The following is an 18,941-nucleotide window of genomic DNA, read 5'->3' as shown; positions in this document are numbered from 1 at the left end:
TTGTTTCTAGTTGTAATGCTGGCACACATAATCAACTGCAAGTTATAAGACACCTGCTCAAGTTATCCAAATGTATATAAAACATAGCATTTACTGCACCAAACAATTAGAATGTACTGATCATCTTCAAGATTTAACATGTTAGCCACTAATAATTGCAGCACACATTTATTTACAGCACTTGAAGTGCTGGACTTTGCTTATTCTAGCTTACAGGGTCACCTACATCTTAGTACTTAGATACATCTTTGGATGCGCTGGGACACATCATCAGTGATGTTTCCTGAGATCATCAGGTGTTTCGGGTCTCACAACATCAGACACCCTCTCTCAGGTGACCCAGCCGGGGTTGATCACGCCCCAACATGTGTCCCAGCAGCACTGGCCCACTTTTGCGGACCTCTTGATCAAAATCCACCTCAAGGTTCTTTCTGCGGCTTCTGTGATGGACTTAATGGCTCTCCTCTTTGCAGCTTCTGTGATTCCAAGCCTGGCAAAGATCTTACACAGGGATCGAGCGGCAAAGCCTCTGCACCCTACTTCTATGGGCTCACAGCAAGCCTTCCAGCCCTTCCTTCGGCAGTCCTCAATGAGCTCCTGGTACTTGAGCCGCTTACGCTCATTTGCTTCTTCCATGCGGTCCTCCCATGGGACTGTCAGTTCCAACAAAAGGACTTGCTTGGACGATGCAGATGTTAAAACTATATCGTGTCTCAATGAGGTTGATGTTGCAAATTCCGGGAACTTGAGCTGCCTGCCCAGGTCAACCCGCAGCTCCCAGTCTGCTGAAGATGAAAGGAGGCTGGTTGATTTTTGCTTTGCTTGCGCCTGCTCACCAGCCCTTATGAAGGCAATTCTTCTCTGGCTGCCAACATATTTGCTGTTGGCCACTGCATGTGAAATGGTCTCTGCTATACACTTTAGGACCTGATCGTGTCGAAAACGGTATCGGCCCTCTCCAAGGGCAGATGGGCAGTTACTCAGAATATGCTCCAGGGATCCTCGTCCAGGACAGAGTGGACACGTTGGAACTTCACTCTTGCCCCGAACATGCAGGTTCATTGGGCTGGGGAGCACGTCGTACACAGCTTGGACCAGGAACTTAATACACTGTGGCTCTGCCTTCCAGATGTCGTTCCAGGTGATCTTCCTCTCCAGCGCTCCTTCCCACCTCGTCCATGCCCCTTGCTGTCGCATGCTCACCGCCCTGCTGGTCCTCACCTCCTCAACACCTGCTCGGACTTCCTCTAAGACCAGAACCCTGAGCCTTGTTGTACTGTGGCTTTGGGATTGCTCCCAGTCCTGCTCGCCCCGTTGCCACTGTGCCCGCAAGTGCCTTGTGTCTCAGCCGAGACTCTACCAACTCCAGTCCCTCTTGTGCTCTCCACTTCCTTCCTGTTCGCACTTCAATACCTGCTGCTGTTACTCTAGAATCTCCAGAGCCTTGGTAGACTAGGGCCTCTCTTATACAAGAAACCCTGAACTCCTCCTCCAGGCTGCTGATAGGAAGCTGAAGTTTATTACTCCTGCCATATAGTGCTACACTCGTTAGACTGTGAGGCAGGCCAAGCCATCTTCGAAGATGACAGCTGATCTTCCTCTCCAGGGCCTCTACTGTAGACATCGACACTTCGTACACCAACAGCGGCCAAAGAATCCGTGGCAAGATGCCATGCTGGTATATCCATGCCTTAAATCTGCCAGGTAAACCAGACTTATCTACTGCCGACAACCAAGCTTCCAGCTTCTTGATCGTTGTCTGGACTGACGCAGTATCTCTGAGGCTACAGTTCAAAACCTTACCTAGGCTAGTGACTGGTTTCTCATTAATTGATGGTATTGTTACGCCATCCACTGAGAAGCGAAACTTGTCCACCACTTTCCCTCTCTTCAGTACCATAGACCTGGATTTTGTTGGCTTGAAGCTCATCCTAGCCCAAGAAATGAGCTTAACCAGGCCCTGAAGAATCCACCTGCACGCAGGCACTGAGGTAGTGGTGACTGTCAAGTCATCCATAAAGGCTCTGATCGAGGGCTGCCGGAACTCAGACTTAGACAGGGGGCCTCTGCACTCCGTTTCAGCAGCCTTGACCAACATATTCATCACGAGAGCAAAAAGGATCACAGAAATTGTACAGCCAGTAATTATCCCTTTCTCAAGCCGATGCCAGTTTGATGTAATGCTCCCTGAAGTAACTCTCAGCCTGAAGTTACTGTAATAATCCAGAATGAGATCCTTGATCTTACAGGGTACATGGTGCCGATCTAGAGTCGTCTCAACCAGCTTGTGAGGGATTGACCCATATGCATTGGCAAGGTCCAGCCAAAGCACAGCTAAATCTCCATTTCCCTCACGTGCTTCCCTTATCAATTGTGTGACGACTCCAGTATGTTCCAGGCACCCTGCCACTCCAGGAATGCCGCCCTTTTGTACCGATGTGTCAATATAACCATTCTTCAGTAGGAAGTCTGTCATCCTTCTAGCTAAAATGCTAAAGAAGATTTTGGCCTCCACACTGAGGAGTGAGATGGATCGGAAGTGCTCCAGTGTTGTTGAATTCTCCTCCTTAGGGATCCAGACACCCTCAGCCTCCCTCCACTGCTCTGCGATGATCCCTCTTCGCCAAATCACTCTGAGAATCTTCCAGAGGATTCAAAGGAGTCCTGGGCAGTGCTTGTACACCTTATATGGTACTTGACTGGGACCTGGAGCAGAACTCGCTCTGGCTGCTGTTACCACCTCTTGAACTTCTTGCCAGGTGGGTTCTGAAGTATTGAACTCAACTATTGGTGCTGGTACCTTCAAGAGGGCTGTCTGTGGCCCTAACTCTTGCTCTCTGTCTGGATCACTCAAGGTGTTATGCAGGAAGAGATCTACCTCTTCCTTAGGGCAATCCAAACGTCCACTGCGCTTCTCTCCCAGCAGTCTTTTTGTAAAGCCAAAGGGGTCAGCTACAAATGAGGTTCGCTTCCTGGCTCTTTCAACTTTCCGCCTCCTATGCCATTCTGCTCTACGCATCGTCATGAGCTTCTTCCTAATAATCTGCCAATTACTCACATTTGCTGGCCATTACACATTCTAATATATGGGGTCACCTACATCATGAATTATATTAAATATCCTAACATACAGGATCACTTATGAATTGTAAATATGCAGGTTCTTAGTTATCCTAACATTCTGCATTATTGACATCTTCCAATGTACTGACCACTAGTTATTCTACCATACATGTCAAGTACACCATACACTGTACTGGCCCCTACCTATTTTATAATGTAGGGTTTTCTTGACATTCTTTAGTACAGAATCACTCATTTATTTAGCCCTCACAGTCACTTAACTATTCTAGAATAATGATCTCTGCTCAGACGTTCACTAAAGATCAAGCTCACGAATAAGATATGTAAATGTTTTAAGAGTAAAATGATAAAATGCAGGGACATAGGCTCATTTTGCTTTAGGATGACTCATCTGTACATAGTAACTCATGAATCTTATCTTTATTTGACAGCAGAACTGACACATTGTAAACATTCTGGCATTTTGATGTGCAGATATTTAAGCAATCAGGGCTTTTACTGTATGATAATATCCCAAAAGGGGAAGGTCAAACTTTCAAAAACCCTACCAATTTAATAATTAATCAAATTAATTCATTTTTTTCCAAAATAAAGAATTAAAAAATAAAGGTTAGACAAGTACTAAATAAAATTAATACTAAATACTTTGAAAAATAATTAAAGGATTAAACAGACCAATAATCTCTCTATATATATAAAATCCAATGTCTGTCTGTCTGCTTTTCACGGGAGAACTACTTAACGGATTTAGATCGAGTTTTTTTCTATAATTTGCTTGAACATTCCGGTTGATTTTGCAACTTCTCTCATTGCAGTTTATTTTGTTATTTTTTTGTTGAATACTTTCCTTTGTTCTTCTTTGTTAACATGTTGGTTAAATTCTGTTGTTATTTTACTAAAATGTGTTTAGAATTTTAAACTATGGTATTATTGGTATGTATGTTAGTTCTGTCAGTCACTTTCCTTGTTTTCTTCTATATATTAAACTCAAGGGGGTGGGGATTTAAAGTAATCAAAAAATTTCAGATACCAAAAATACAAGCTGAAGATTAAAAAAAATTCTAAACCTTGTGAAAAATGTTGAGCAAATCAACTGAAAACGTGTTTAACTAATGTGACAGTGGTTTGCTGAGGCATCTATAGTATGGGCCCATTTATTTCTCTAAGATGACTGCAGCTCTACTAGCTACAACTCCTGAGGACAATTGGCCAAATAAACCCCCACACGGCTCTAAATAAAATTGAAAATAATTAAGTAACAACTGGAAGAGTACATTGGGGTAAAACTACGAAGGAGGCAATGGTAGAGTCGGGAATGAGGCCCCAATAAGACCATGAAATTCAGTTGTTACAGAACACCAGAGTTCTGCTGTTGTTCAAACATAGTATATACAATTTCAGGTTGTCCTAATAATTGTAGAAGAAGTAACACATTCCTTAACTCTCTTTTGCGGAAATCACTATACTCTCATAGTTGGGTTTTTGTATAGACCCTTCTAGATCAGTGATGACAACGTAGGGTGAAGCTTCAATATTGATGTATTGTGGAAAAATCAGCCCTAGACACACACAGGCACAGAGACACAAGTGCAAAATACACCCTTTTATTTTCTTTTACCGCACAATGCCCTTAATTACCACTACAGCTCTGTTTCTTTTTCTTCTTATCTTTCTTCATTCTCTCTTCCTTACCACCTACACACAAGCTCTGTCCTCCACCTCCCTGACTCCGGCTCCCGGAATGGAGTGAAGCAGCCTCTTTTATAGTGCACCTGGAAGTGCTACAGGTGCACTCTCATCTTGTTCTGGGAGCACTCCCGAGTGTGGAGGAGGTGCTGTAAGAGTACCTGGAAGTACTCCACATGTTCCCAGATCCTCTTCAGGCACCACTTCCAGGTATGGCGGACGTTCTGAAGTCCAAAGATCTGGGACTGACCTTGGGCCCAAATAGGGTTGAGCTTCCAAGCTCCAAGCCCGTGGCTCCAGTGCAATCCAGGGAGGCTGCCCTCTCGCGTCCTGGGGGAGATATTACTGTGGATATGTCTTCTCCCCAGGTCCTTCCATCATCGAGATGTCCCAGCTGGGCAAGGGTCCCAAGCTGTCCACCACAGTATCTTTCACTAATGCAGTTGTTGTTGCTCAGTAAACACCCTGTCAAAGTTTTCAAATGGTTGTGGATGTTAATTTAGGGTAATTACCAACGATGAGGGAACTCATGGGTATGATGGCTTTATTTAAAAGAGCAGATAGTAATCACCTCAACTCTAATTATCGATAAATGCACTTAATAGCTATAAATTGCTGAATTGTACTATTAAATAAAATACTACTGCAGAGTTAATCTGAACCATTTCCACTAGCATCTAACAATGACCCACTTGTCCCATGTACAAGACATCTTCCAAGTCTTGATCAGGTCACACTCACCACTGGTATCTAAGCTCCAATCAAACTTGTGATACAATGAAAGAAAAAGCCAAGTTTGTGAAATTCGCAGGTGGAATTTGATTTGCATCTCTGGAAATGTAACTTTCTCATGAGAAACTTCAGGTCTAGTTTTTCAGTTGGGCCCTCTGGAAAAGAACAAGTTGATGGATTTGTGTTAATTAAAAAAATGATTTTCCAACCTTGCTTCAAATTATAAAAAAGTGGTCATAACATTACCACAGAAAAAAGATCTCCACTTAGCAGAAACATCATGCTTAAATAATTAAGCAAGTACAAGAAAAACACTGATCACGTTATTCTCAACATTCATAAGCAGGGCATGGCACAGATGTTAGTGGCCTCTCTAAAGACAAAAGGAATTATTGAGTTAAAAATTCTCTGTCAACTTTATATCATTAGTTGAAGTAAGCTTAAGCACCCAGTAGCCTTGCTCCTCACAAGCAAATTGCATGGTGGCAGGTCCTATTCCCGATAAAAAAGAGCAGCAGATGAGTGTGCATCACTGCACACCAGTCCTGAGCAGGTGACAAGCACACAATAGACTTGTCCCTGACATACACCAACATGACCGAGTGTGGAAAAATAAGGTAAAAAAAGTACACAGACATAACTAGATAAACAAGTGCAGGCTTGATGTCTCATGTTTGCATCACTTGTTCAGTATTTAAGGACTCTGCTCATTATGAGCCTGAAATGAAGAAAAACTTTACAAAAATCTTGCAGTCAATCTTTATGCACCATTGAAAGAGTAAGAGAGACTGACAGACAGAGATAGAGCTCTCTATTGCCCTCTTTGAACATCTGAAGTAAATTCATGCTAACAGGCATTGATCACAATTTGCAAATTAAAAAAAGAGAATGAAACCCCATGAGAAAAATCATTAAAACGTCGAACGTTTGCTGCCACCCCCCCTTTTCTTTTCTTTTTCAAGTTATTCATCGGAATCCCACGCTATCCAGGGGGCAGCAGAGCCGCAGCCAAACAGCCCCCCCGGACAAGCACAGAATAACGTATTCCATCGCCTCAGGCTAAGAAGTGAGCGGGTCGCAGGCATGGCATACTGATAGCGGGTTGGAAAAGTTCTAATTGGAGTTCTGGCGAGTGCGGGGTAGAAGAGGGATTGAGCCAGGTGCTTTGTTTTCTGTGTCTCGCTGTCTCTTTCGTTTTCTCTCACACTCACTTGGAAACCAAAATAAAATGCAGCTCCTTGCTAATTGGTCTCTAGCTGCTGAATCCCACTTCTGCATAATCTGCCTCTATGCTTTTATTCATTTTTTTCATCCATGTCTTCATGTTTTAGATATTTTTTAAGTCTTATAGCAAACAAACATTAGCGACCGAAGCCTTCCTGACACCCTTAAGCCTAAGTAACAGCTAAAAACAAAGAACTGCCTATTAATTCTTGTTTTCGTGTTTGCTTCCTTTCTTTCTTTTTACTATTACCACAAGCTTTTAATTAGATGATTCAACAAAGTTATGTAATTGCAGCAGAGTCTAATGCCAGTGACATGGCAGAGTCAAGGCACTTCAGCTTTTCTGTCAACAAACTGCTGCAACAAAATCTCTGTATGTCTTAACTAATATAACAATTTTCATAAAGTCATATGTGAGAATTCTAAGCTCTCCTATATGAGCAGTTCTCAGAAAATGTAGGGAAGAAACACAAGGACAGCCTTATCTGGATGAGGACAGAAATGTGACTGAACCAGGGAGGTGGGGTATGAATTGAAAAGTGCATGGCTGAATACGAGGGAAAATCATAAGTACAAGACAAGCTGTACACAGGAAATGGCTAACTAATTCAGTACAACCTTAAAAACTGACAAAGTGTACGTGATGATTTACTGTTGTCTAAATCATGGCAGTTTGATGGAGGGACATAGACATCACCCTGTAAATCGTTGAAAAGGACACAACAAAATCATAAACAATAATATAGTACAAAATAAGAAAAAAAATGAGAAAACAACCAATCAAGCCAGCCCATGAGATCATTCAAATATTGAGAGATCCACATAATCCCACCCCAATATGGATCTATAAAGCCAAGCCTGTTCTGAAGGAAACACCTATTTTACTTCTTTTAAAGCCACAAGTGAGGGGTTTTGTAATGGGAAGATCCCTTTGGACAATAGCTACCTTGGTGAAAAACCTCACTAATTCAGAAAAAGAAATCAATTAGGGGCTTGAGCACATACAGTATCCCCTTTCACATGTGCATGGAAAGGCATTTCCAGCTCAGGATCTAGAATAACCCCCAGGTTTCTTGGTTAGTATAGTTGTGAACAATGGCAGAAGAACTACTGGGTAAAACACAGTAAATGTCTTGACATTGTAACATTCTATGCAATGATATTATGTTATTTAAGTATAAACTAGCTGTACAACATTCACATCACTAGCTGGATTGTTTCATGGAGACTTACTTGTTTTCTAAGAATAGCTCTTCGTAGAGTTTCTGAAAATTAAACAGATTCTGAAATAACGAATCTTCTCTTTACCCAAACCAAACCACTGAGCCCAGCTACCACCAGATGTAGCCATGCACCATCTGTCAGGCACTTTTTTATACCAGAGAAGGTAGGGACCTCACTCAGATGGCAGTGAAGTAAGTGGTGGTGCAACACTCTCATCTTATATATCTGAGCTTTGTGAAGCTATTGGAAAACTAAAAACACAGTTGTATGTATCTTTGGATTACTATATGCACTTGCTGCTTCTGTAGTTTCGTTTATTGTTTATGTCTCAAAAGTATCTTTGTCATTTGAGACTATTGTAAAAACAAAAGAAAACACAAAAAATGGAGGAAACATTAAGCTTTTGCTCCCTTCTCTGTGTTAACTGAATCTACTTACAAAATTGTAAGATTGCCCTGGTATTTGTGAACAAGCAAATTGCAGTAAACTCCAGTTAGGGCTAACCTGAACTTCCTTTGGTCATATGAGTGAATGGATATTATCAGTAAAGAGAACTGATTAGATTAAATTATAATGGCTAATTAAAAGGGGCAGTGCCTACAGTTAGAGGTTCGAATAAGGAGAGACAAAGAATGTGAATGATTTGAGTTAATTGTACCATTTTTACAATCACTTTGGCACTAGTTTCAGAAGAGAGAGAATGGGGGAAACTACATGGTGGTGAGTTGTGAATGTGACTGAAACTATGCCTACACCACTTGAGCATGGTGGAACCTGATATTGCCCCACACAATAACATAGGTCACGCCAACAGTTCTACATGCCACAGTTAGCTCATCAAGGAATGTTTAAAAAAAACTCTGCATTGTATGAGACAGTACAGGGTCTTCGTCCCACCACACTCTCCTCTGATTTAGCCATACACATGGTGATTTTGACCCCATGTTGTCCGGGTACTTTGAAGGTTGCCTACTGACCAATGAAATTATGACCTCTCCTCCTTGTCCGGGCCGATCTCATTCACAATAATGAATTTATGATGGTTTTTATCAGTATCCAGGCCCATCACCTTCTATGTAAAAAGACATGTTACAGTATAATGATGGGGATTATCTTCAGTTGCTTCACTCTGTCTGCCTTTCTCTCAAAAGGCACACGGTATAACTGTTTTAGTAACATTTAGTGCCTTTTTCAGCAGGCATGCAGCAGTTGGCAAACTTATGGCTTCCATATTGTTGAAGGAGACTTCATTGTCCAGAATGTGCTGTCTGATTTCTGTAAGACAAATGTCATTTCTGGCCCGGATCAAATTGACCACAGCCCAGTCTTGTTTGTCAGTTAGGAATCTGCCTCTCCCTCCAGTATTTGGTTTAGTCTTAATTCTGTAGGAAAAATTATAGGAGAAACATAACTTCATACTGTAAAACACGTTTACATAGTCGCATAACCTACTCTGTGCTACACATTGGCATGCTATACAGTGACAAGAGTGGCCTGTGTTACTTTAATGTTCACTGTGGTGCATGCTGAAGACTTATTGGTTCTCATTGCAGAAGGTTCTGATAATTGAGGCCAGAGTTGATCTTCTGGGGTTTGGCTGAATCATTCTAGCTGCATCAGTCATTGTCATATCCATGGTTATAACATGGTCTCATGGGATACTCTTTGCTGTTTTTGCCATTTTCTAGGTCTGTGGCCTTGTCTTCAACCACGTTCCCTGACACCTCTCAAACGCGGCCCATGGCCACATCTCTGGTGAGCCCTAAGCTCCAAGACGAGGCCCACAACCACCTCTTAGATGTGGTGCTTGTCTCCTGCTATTCCTGTGAACACTGTGTCTTCCTCCCTCTCCTTGACAACCTGCCTGCTCCATGTTAGAATATCGCAATGTTGCTGTGGATTCCATTCATTCTCATACCTCAAGGTGAAATCAATCATCAGCAACAAATTGGTGTCAGTGGATCATATTATCCTGATACTTCCATGATTTGAGCATGGAATAAATGGTTCTTCATTTTCTATTAAACTATGCTTTAAGAGGAATGCAACAGCATTATCATTTAGAGCAGTTGTATCAACTGATATTACTTCACTGAAATGAAATGAACAGTTATCATAAATGCAATGTGTGAATTACATTTTGAAATGGTAATGCTTTGATGTGAGCTTTTGTCATTTTGAATTGGTGATTTCAGTTCAATGAACAGATGATCTTTGTTTTGGGTCTAGAGTTTTGAAAAATTACATCAAGGTTCTGAAACTAGTGCCAAAGCAATTGTAAAAAAAAACTATAAGAATGGGATCTCTGTTGATGTGGGATGGTAAATCTTTAATGGTCTTTAAGAATGAAGGAGTGATTCTCAGGGTAGAAGCCTAGATTGAGAAATGTTACGTGTGGTTAAAAAGGCAGTGTGTGATTTGAGACATAATACGGCTGATGGTGCCTGACTAAAGTCTTTGTCACATTACGTGACTTTTCCATTCATTTTCAGTCGAAACCCTCACTTGCATCGTCTTAGTGATCGGAGGCAGTTGGCTGCATGCTACCGTGAAGCCAATCACGTAATGTAACATGCCTAGAGACTCACTACAAATAGTCTACTTACTTAATAAATAGTCAGATAAATAGTCTGACTTACTCTTTTTGATTTTGTATTTAGTCGTAGGGGTGGGCTTTGTGTACACAAGAGCTAACAATCAATGAAGGCTTGTCTGGAAAAACAATTCATATGATGAGGAATAAGAAACATGGGGTTTGGACCTCACAAACAAAAGAGAAGCTCATCTGCTTGATGTCTTATGTTTTTTACGTACCATGACAGAATGGAAAAAGAAAACCCCATGACATGCAAAGTGACATCAGCTAAGGCAGTGTTTTTAAGAGCTGAACCAATCTTAAAATAAGATCTGATAAACAAGCAAGTCATCAATATATTAGAACAGCTCAATGTAGGATCTAATTTCATTTCTAATGCCTTTTTTTCCTTAAAGATGTTCAAGGAGGGGAAAGAGAGTACCCTAAAATGATCACATATTTTCTCTAATGTTGAAAGGAATATATCTCTGATTCAACCACACTTCCTAATTCACAACATTACAAAACATTTTCAAACCTGCTAGTCCAATTTAAGGTCACTGGGGGCCTGTGGCTAACCTAGCAACACTGGGTGCAAGGCAGGAAACAATCCTGGACAGAACAAATCTACCACAGGGCAATTTGGAGTAGACAATCAACCTAACAAGCATGTCTTTTTGGATGTGCGAGGAAACAATGCCGCCAAGAGGAAAGCCAGTGCAGGCACAAAGAGGAAGATTCTATGCAGACAATGACAGAGTAGAATTTGACCCCGGGATGTGAGAACTGAGTAATGTGTTTGCCCCTCCCCCGGTCAAACCATTTAAGCTCTCACTACACCGCTGAAGGTGTATAGTCATTGACAACAACTTAAAGATCTGAAGAATCTGAGATAACTACTTGTGAATTGTGGTAAAAAGCTAACATCCACATAATAACAAACAGTAATGTGTGTGCATTTATTAGCATAATAGAGTTGAAGTGTGCCCCATTTGTGGAAGATACAATGAGCCAACTGCCCCATAGTCGATGGAGACTGCAGTTTCCTGGACAATGGAAATGTTCCTGTAGCTCAGCTGGCAGGTCAATTGTCTTATTGCTGTATGAGGAGGGCTGGTGCGCCCGTAGCTGTGGGCAACTGTGGACACTGGCAGGAACAGTTCTCCTCTGCTGTAAGGATTCAATAATTAACATCTTGTGTTATTTTTTAACTTTACTTAATTAACTATTTTTATTGTTGACATGACAATGTTCATCATTTTATGTGCTGATTTCTATGACTCTTTGTGCTGTGTGCTGTTTGAAATATTATGTCATGATAGGTGGTTATTTAGGATTGAGCCATGAGTTAAAAAGTATTCACTCTTCATTTAAAAGTAAGGAAAAACTCCAGTTAAGAAATTAGTTTTGAAATCACAAAGTATTTCTAAAAAATAATTTCAGGCATTTGCTTAATCATCATCTATAGTTTTGACTTCAGTTTTATTGCTTGAACAATTTTGCAGGCTTTAGGATTTGTACCCAAATTTGTATCACATTGACTACTGTTTTCATTTTGCTCTTAAACTTCTGGTGCCCATATTTCACTTCTGTTGCAATCATTCAGCTACTGATTGAATAGTCAATATATCTGTAAACTATGATTTCTGCAAGGGAACTCTGCATCAGAGGCAAAATGATGTGACCCACCCCTGAGTCAAAAGTGACAGAAACTTCTTAGGCTGCAGGACATTTCCTTGGCTAAGCAGTCTGGTATTTTCTTTTGGGCTCCACAAAAGAGTGGAGGACTACAGGTTTGTATCTGAAGGGAGGTTCCAAGAGCAGATGATCGATTACAGTGGGCCTGGGGTCGCTACCCCTAACTTGATGAGCAATGGAAGTCAAGATTAGTGGAATGTGCCTTTAGTCCAGCATATGAAGATGCTTTTCATGTCCTCACCTTCATATCCTCATCCTTCATATCCTCGTCCTTCATACCCTCCTCACCCTGTCATTAGACAATTCTTTCTCTCCATTACGTATTGCATGGTTGGGAAGTGTGTATCATGTGGATTACCAAAAGAGCACTTTATGGCATGAGTGAGTGAGCACTTTTTGCTGTGGTGCCTCAACAAGAATGCTAGCAATGTACTCATAAATCAAACATATTGCATTTATTAGGACACAGAAGCCAATCAATATCTTGGTGCAAGTACATGTTGACTCCTTACTATTTTCTTGCTTTTTCTACTTCTCTAAAGGATATGAGAGAAGAAAGCAACATTATGGCAAATTCCTGGAGAGTATGTGGGCTTGTGAGAAAGTGGCCAAGCAAGGCAAGTGTGGGCCGCAGCAAGCTGCTCACGTCTTGTGTCTGCAGGCCCTTCCAGCTTGTCTTTCTCTCATGGCAGAGACGCAGACACATCAGTCACCAGCTAATTGGGCCCTTGTGTGTAATATTATGGCAGGGTAATTAAAACAAACAAAATCCACTGCCTCCCTAACTGGAGGCTGAATTGCTCCCAGTAAAAGACCTGGCTAATTACTGCAAATCTTTTAAGCGCTCGCGTGTGTGTGTCATGTTTTGTGTGTGTGCGGAATCCCTTCTTCTTTAAATTGGAAATGAAAGGTGAGTCTGTCTGCGAGCTGGAGGACTTGTTAGAAGTTAGTAATTAGTACGTCTTGTTAATAGGCCTCCCTGTGATGTTACTGCACCGCGTCCCTGCAGACAGCAACACACACCTGCGTTTTTGAAAGGTGGCCCCTGTCTTGTTTCTCCTGTGGATTGACACATTTAAGTCGCTGAAAGGTCCCTTGCCATAAGCAGAGAATTTGAAATTCAATTTATTTCTTTTCTTTTTTGCCTTTACAAAATAAATAGAACACCAGACAAATTAACATTTCAGAGCAGCTCATTTATTCCATTAAAAGCGGAGAGCCTACTGCATGCAGCTTTGTGCCGAGCAAACTCTTTTGTCTGCTGGCGTGCAGATGTTGAGAATGAAACGGCCAGAGTCAGAGTAGGACTCCATCGATTTGGCAATATGTGTATGCAGGGGCCAGGGAAGGACAGAGCAAATCAGTATGAAGCATAATGGGGGAAACAATTAGGCAGAGATTAAACATAATCTGATAATTTGACATGCACTTAGAGACATACAGTAGACAAAGAAGAAAAGGAACAAGAAATCCTTTAAATAACTGATGAGAAAATCAAATTAAAGATGAAACACAAAGGACAGACAGATAGATAGATAGATAGATAGATAGATAGATAGATAGATAGATAGATAGATAGATATGCTCTGATGCTGTATTGCTAAACCAGATTTAGAATTAATACTAATCTTGGCAAGTCACTAATTCAGGATTGGTTTGTGTTTTGAACTAATGTTACCAGCATAGGTTCTGGCCTCCCATATCCCTGAAAGGGATTAAACAGGTTAAATATTGGATGAATGGCCAAATTCAAGATAAATATGTTAAAGAAAAAATTTTGATGTCTTCACACACCTCTATTTATTAAATAAATAAAACAATATTGTATGAATTTTGACATTTCATAAATGTGGTTTTCTCCTGGGTTTGGAATGTGACAGAGTTGTAGAAATTGTTATAATTCAAAGGAGACCGAGCAGATGGATTTTTTTCTACAACAAGAGAAAATGCATATTCACAGTATGTCATTACTGTATAATATTCGGGTGGCATAGTAATTCAGTGTTTAGCACTTGGTCTAGGAACCTGGACTGAATTTCAAGTCAAGAATCTGTCTGTGTGCAACCTGGACACTCTCCCTCTGCCTTCAAGGTTTTCCATGGTCCTCTGAAAAACTGCCACATTACAATAATCAATTAGTTAGGAAAATTGACAGCTTCACACTGAAGAATAAGAGGGTATGAAATCAGTACATTATGCTATGTAAGCACAGTTCTGTAGAGCTTTACAGTATATTATAACAGAATGAAAGAAATCAAACATTTTGTTGAATATTGTGCATGGCAGTTTAGGTTGCTCCTGATTACAAATCACAATCCATAAATTCTAAGCCTCTTCTCCCCAAAAACTGGTACACCCACCTGATTTAGTCAGTCATTCTTCCAGCAGAACTGTCATGTCTGGTGATCTTCACATTAATAACCTTTTCATAATGTTCCTCATATTCTAGGTTGTACAGATCAAGGGTCCCCAACTCTGGTCCTGAAGGACCACAGTGGCTGCAGGTTTTCATTCTAACCCTTTTCTTACTCAGTGACCTGTTTTTGCTGCTAATTAACTTCTGGTCAGTTATACATAAAATTTTAAAAATACTCTTAGAAAAGAGAAAATCAACAATTTTGGAAATGTATGCGATTGCACAATGAGAGCTGCAACAGGCCATGGAATTAAAGAACAAGTTTAATTAATGACGGTACCTAATTAAGCAACTGGTTGGAGTGAAATTGATTGGAGTTTGAGGCCCTGACTTAGCAGGTCTTCTGTTGGCTCACTCACTTCACATTTCATTTTTGTTTGGGTGTCATTTAAGGAAAGAAATGAAGCAATTCAGAAGAACGATGAAAGTCAGGGGAACAAATCTATTAAAACAAGTCAATTAAATGAATGGAAAAGGAGTTAATTAGCAACAAAAACTGGTCACCGATTAAGAAAAAGGTTAGAATGAAAACCTGAATCCACTGTGGTCATCCATGACTGGAGTTGGGGACCCCTGGTATAGATGATATTTCTTACACCACTTTGGGCATAGTAATCCAGTTGAGGTCATGAGGCAGACTATTTTACAACCCATCTTTCAGGCTTTTCTCTATTTGGGATTAGCAGAACAGATATAAATATAGGAATGATAGTGTAACTGCTGCAAAGCTTTTTTAGGTTAATAAATCTTCTCTGTTTGTCACTAGAAGTTCATAGATCACACTATTCAGCACCTGTCATTACATTCTGTTTGTCACAGGATTTTTTTAGAATTTCAACCAACATTCCCCCATGGGAATGCCTAAGTGTAACATTTTAAGACATATACATTGGCACAAATGCTGCTAAAAAGAGTGCTTGAGTAAGACGGTCAGAATGCACTGGCATTTCTTGAGCATAATTCTACACTTTAATGTACCTCAGGGAAGGCCAAACCTTAGGATTCTAATTGCCAACATCTTTCTTACTCTCTGTTAAAGACTTTGTTGGAGTATGCTTCATCCAAATTCTTTTCTGTGAATCTTCATGGGTGGCATAGCTACATAAAAATTTCTGGATTAAAAGAAGCACACATGCCTTTCTACAAACTCAAGGTAGTGATTCTGACATCTGTCTCATTGAGTATATATTGGAACAACTTCAAATGTTATAGTTAAGCAAATAGAGCACTTAATCAAAAGAGGCAACCATACACTTTGAATGGTATGAACGGATAAAACCCACAATGTAATTTTGACTGCAACAGAAGACAGGTCATCTTTAGCCTGTGCAGCGAGAAGGTCAGATGTAGTGACATTGAAGCAGAGCTTGCTGCTATGCAAAGAGGCACCCTTGCAGTTAGAGTCAAACTGTAACATTCCTCTTTAACTAATCTGTTCTGCAATCAGAAAGGCCGAAGTTCAATTCCTGTAGCTACCATCTCACAGCATGAGCTTTGGATAGGGCAATGTCTTATTACAGACAGTGTTCCAGATTGTACGAGTCACAAAGCTGAATGACAGCTTCACTAAATGTTATGTACAACAGTAAGGTTCTGGAATAGTGAAAATGCTGTAGAGCAGGCATGTCAAACACGTGGCCCGCAACAGAAATCTGTGCGGCCCGCATGAAAGATCCTAGTTAGCACTAAAATTGTACAAAATGATTACTATCGTTTGTGATTGAATCATTCTGCATCTTCGGCATTACTTATTGACTTTTCTTACTTCTGCCTTCTGACAAAAGCACGTTTTTCCATGGCACCGGAAACGTCATCTGCTAGTATAGTTGCAGCCGCGAAGTGGCAACTGAAGTGCTAGGCTGCGGTCTCGGCCCACTACCAAGCCACAAGAGAATTGCCATCCACGGAGACTCACTCAGTGAAGGGCCACAGCAAAAAGGCTGCCTCCTTCACTGAGGACACTTTTCAGAATGCTAGGCGGGCGGGGCCTTGAGAAAGAGGAGAGACCGCAGTGAGACAGTATTACAACAAAGTATTTTTATGTTTCTGAAAGTTACCCCATATGACACGAGTCCACAGAAATCTCGTTGCTACAAAGTACATTCAGCAGCAGATACTTTCATTACAACGAAGTGACCTTGAAATGCTTGAATGAATCATCCACAGAGCAGTTAGTTCTGTGGTCGCAGCTCAGTTGTGGACATTTGCACAACGATCCCCAAACAGAAACAGATGGTTTTTGGTTATAAGTGATACCTTTTCCTTATTGCTCGTCAACATTTGAAAAACATCCATTAGAATTTAACTCATTATCACCCTTCTATAGAAATGGCATACTTGTTATATGCAAAAAAGAAGAAAAATCTCGGGTTGCAAACATATGCGAATTGCTGCATTTGAAGACGCCGAGAAAGTAGTTTTTATGTGGTTGCAGTGATGCTTGTTCAAGAAACATTCATATTAATGCGGCACTCATTCAAGAATATATGAGGTTTTTAAACTCTCTTGGGACCCGGACAGACAATCTCACACGCGGCAATAGCGTTTCAGGACGCACTTTGGCGTGACGCTCCCGTTAGGTGGGGGGGATCCCAGATCCCAAAAGAGTTCAGAAACCTCACAATATGAAGAAGAAAAGGATGATTTGGCATCTGATTCATAACTGTGCTGACCAAAACATGCTTTGATAATATTCACGTTGAATTCCTCCCACCCAATTGCACGGCAGTGCTTCAGCCATTGGATCTGAGCATCATTCGCACCCTGAAAATGTATCATTGCAAGGAAATGCTGAGAAAAATTCTCGTCAGCATAACTTGTAGACAGGAGAAGTTTAAAATAACTCTATTAAAAGACGTTATTGAAGCTGCTTCCATTTCCAACATCCTATCTTTGTGATGCACGTTTTCTGCAGTGACAGCAGCCAAAACGAGATTACGGAGTAGACTGAACATAAGCAACACACTTCGAGTGTCACTGTCTTCCATCGTTCCCAGATGGGATTTTCTGGTTGTAGGAATACAAGCTCAGGGCTCTCACTGATTTTGCATTATGATAAGCTGTGTAATTTCTATTACTAAATTATAACTTAATAATAATAGAAATGTAATGTAAATTGTGTATAAAACTGCCCCACAAACTCCAACCTCCAACAACCCACCGTCGCTGGAAATATTTGCTTCTAGTTGTCAAAGAGGTTGCGGACCACTGGGCTACACTACAGGCTGGGCTGCTGCGACTGGCCACTGGGCAAAACTGACCATCACGAGTAGTAATAGCTTGCATATTTTCAAGTTTTTTTGCTCCAGTTTTATGTAATTTTATGCTAGTATTGTAACGAACAGTTAGCGCAGACTACAGCTGAAGATCTGAAGTGGACGCGAGAAGTTGGTGAATTGTTTATTAACAGATTTTTGTGATTTTGAGTTTGTATAATTAGTGTAGGTCAGGTGGCTTTTTGCATATCGGCTTATTTTACAATATAAACTTGGAAGTAAACTTAGTAAAGTAAAATTTGATTTTTGGAGGATTAGTTTTCCAACTTGTATTACTTAGCAATGAATTCAGTGAGCTTTTTCACGATTTCAGTTCACACGAAGAGGACTTTGTGCTGTTTACTTCACCATACTCTTACAACGTTGAGTGCGCCTGAGAATATACCAATGGAATTTATTGAAGTGCAGTCAGATTCTATTCTGATGGCAAAATACAACGAAGTTGGTGTGCCAGGCTTGTATGCTTACCTGCCACCCTCGTATGTGCAGATCCATAAGTTGGCAACGAGAGTATTGTCTATGTTTGGAAGCACTTACCTTTGTGAGCAGTTGTTTTCGTTAATGAAAGCTACCAAAACCCCACATCACTCAAGACTTACTGCCGAGCACCTTTTATCCCTCATTAAAGTTGCAGCTGCACAAGATTTCAAGCCTGATATTGAACTAGTTACTAACAAGAGATACCAAGTTTTGGGACAAAAGAAATAAATCTCACACTGTAAGACTCCTATATAAGCAATGAATATAATATAATGAATATAATATAATAATATAAGGACCTAGCTAAGAGGCTAAGACTCTAATTGTACTCTGTTCTACAGAGATTAAATGGAAATAAATTGCTTTTCTTTAAACTTTAAGTAATACATTTTTTAAAGTTTTCAATATTGGAAAGAAAGCTACAGCAACTTTGTATAATAGTATAATAGTATTTGTTACAGTGCGGCCCACTGACGCATCGTATGGCAGTCGAAGCGGCCCACCAATGGTAGTGAGTTTGACATGCCTGCTGTAGACAGATACATTT

The 18,941-nt window shown here is 40.6% G+C and overlaps 1 protein-coding gene across 1 annotated transcript; it reads right to left on the bottom strand.

Moving 5' to 3' along the window:
• Positions 1–330: 330 nt before the first annotated feature.
• On the bottom strand, positions 331–12,500 carry LOC120540511. Its single transcript, XM_039771352.1, is given in 5 exon segments — positions 331–1,258; positions 1,260–3,043; positions 5,021–5,235; positions 7,367–7,424; positions 12,465–12,500. Coding segments are annotated over 5 exon segments (3,021 nt in total).
• Between the last annotated feature and the right edge of the window lie 6,441 nt (positions 12,501–18,941).

The sequence above is a fragment of the Polypterus senegalus genome, chromosome 12 (genome assembly GCF_016835505.1).
Source record: "Polypterus senegalus isolate Bchr_013 chromosome 12, ASM1683550v1, whole genome shotgun sequence".
NCBI lineage: Eukaryota > Metazoa > Chordata > Cladistia > Polypteriformes > Polypteridae > Polypterus > Polypterus senegalus.
The sequence above is the reverse complement of the archived record's forward strand: the minus strand, read 5'-3'. Positions and strand labels throughout refer to the sequence as shown.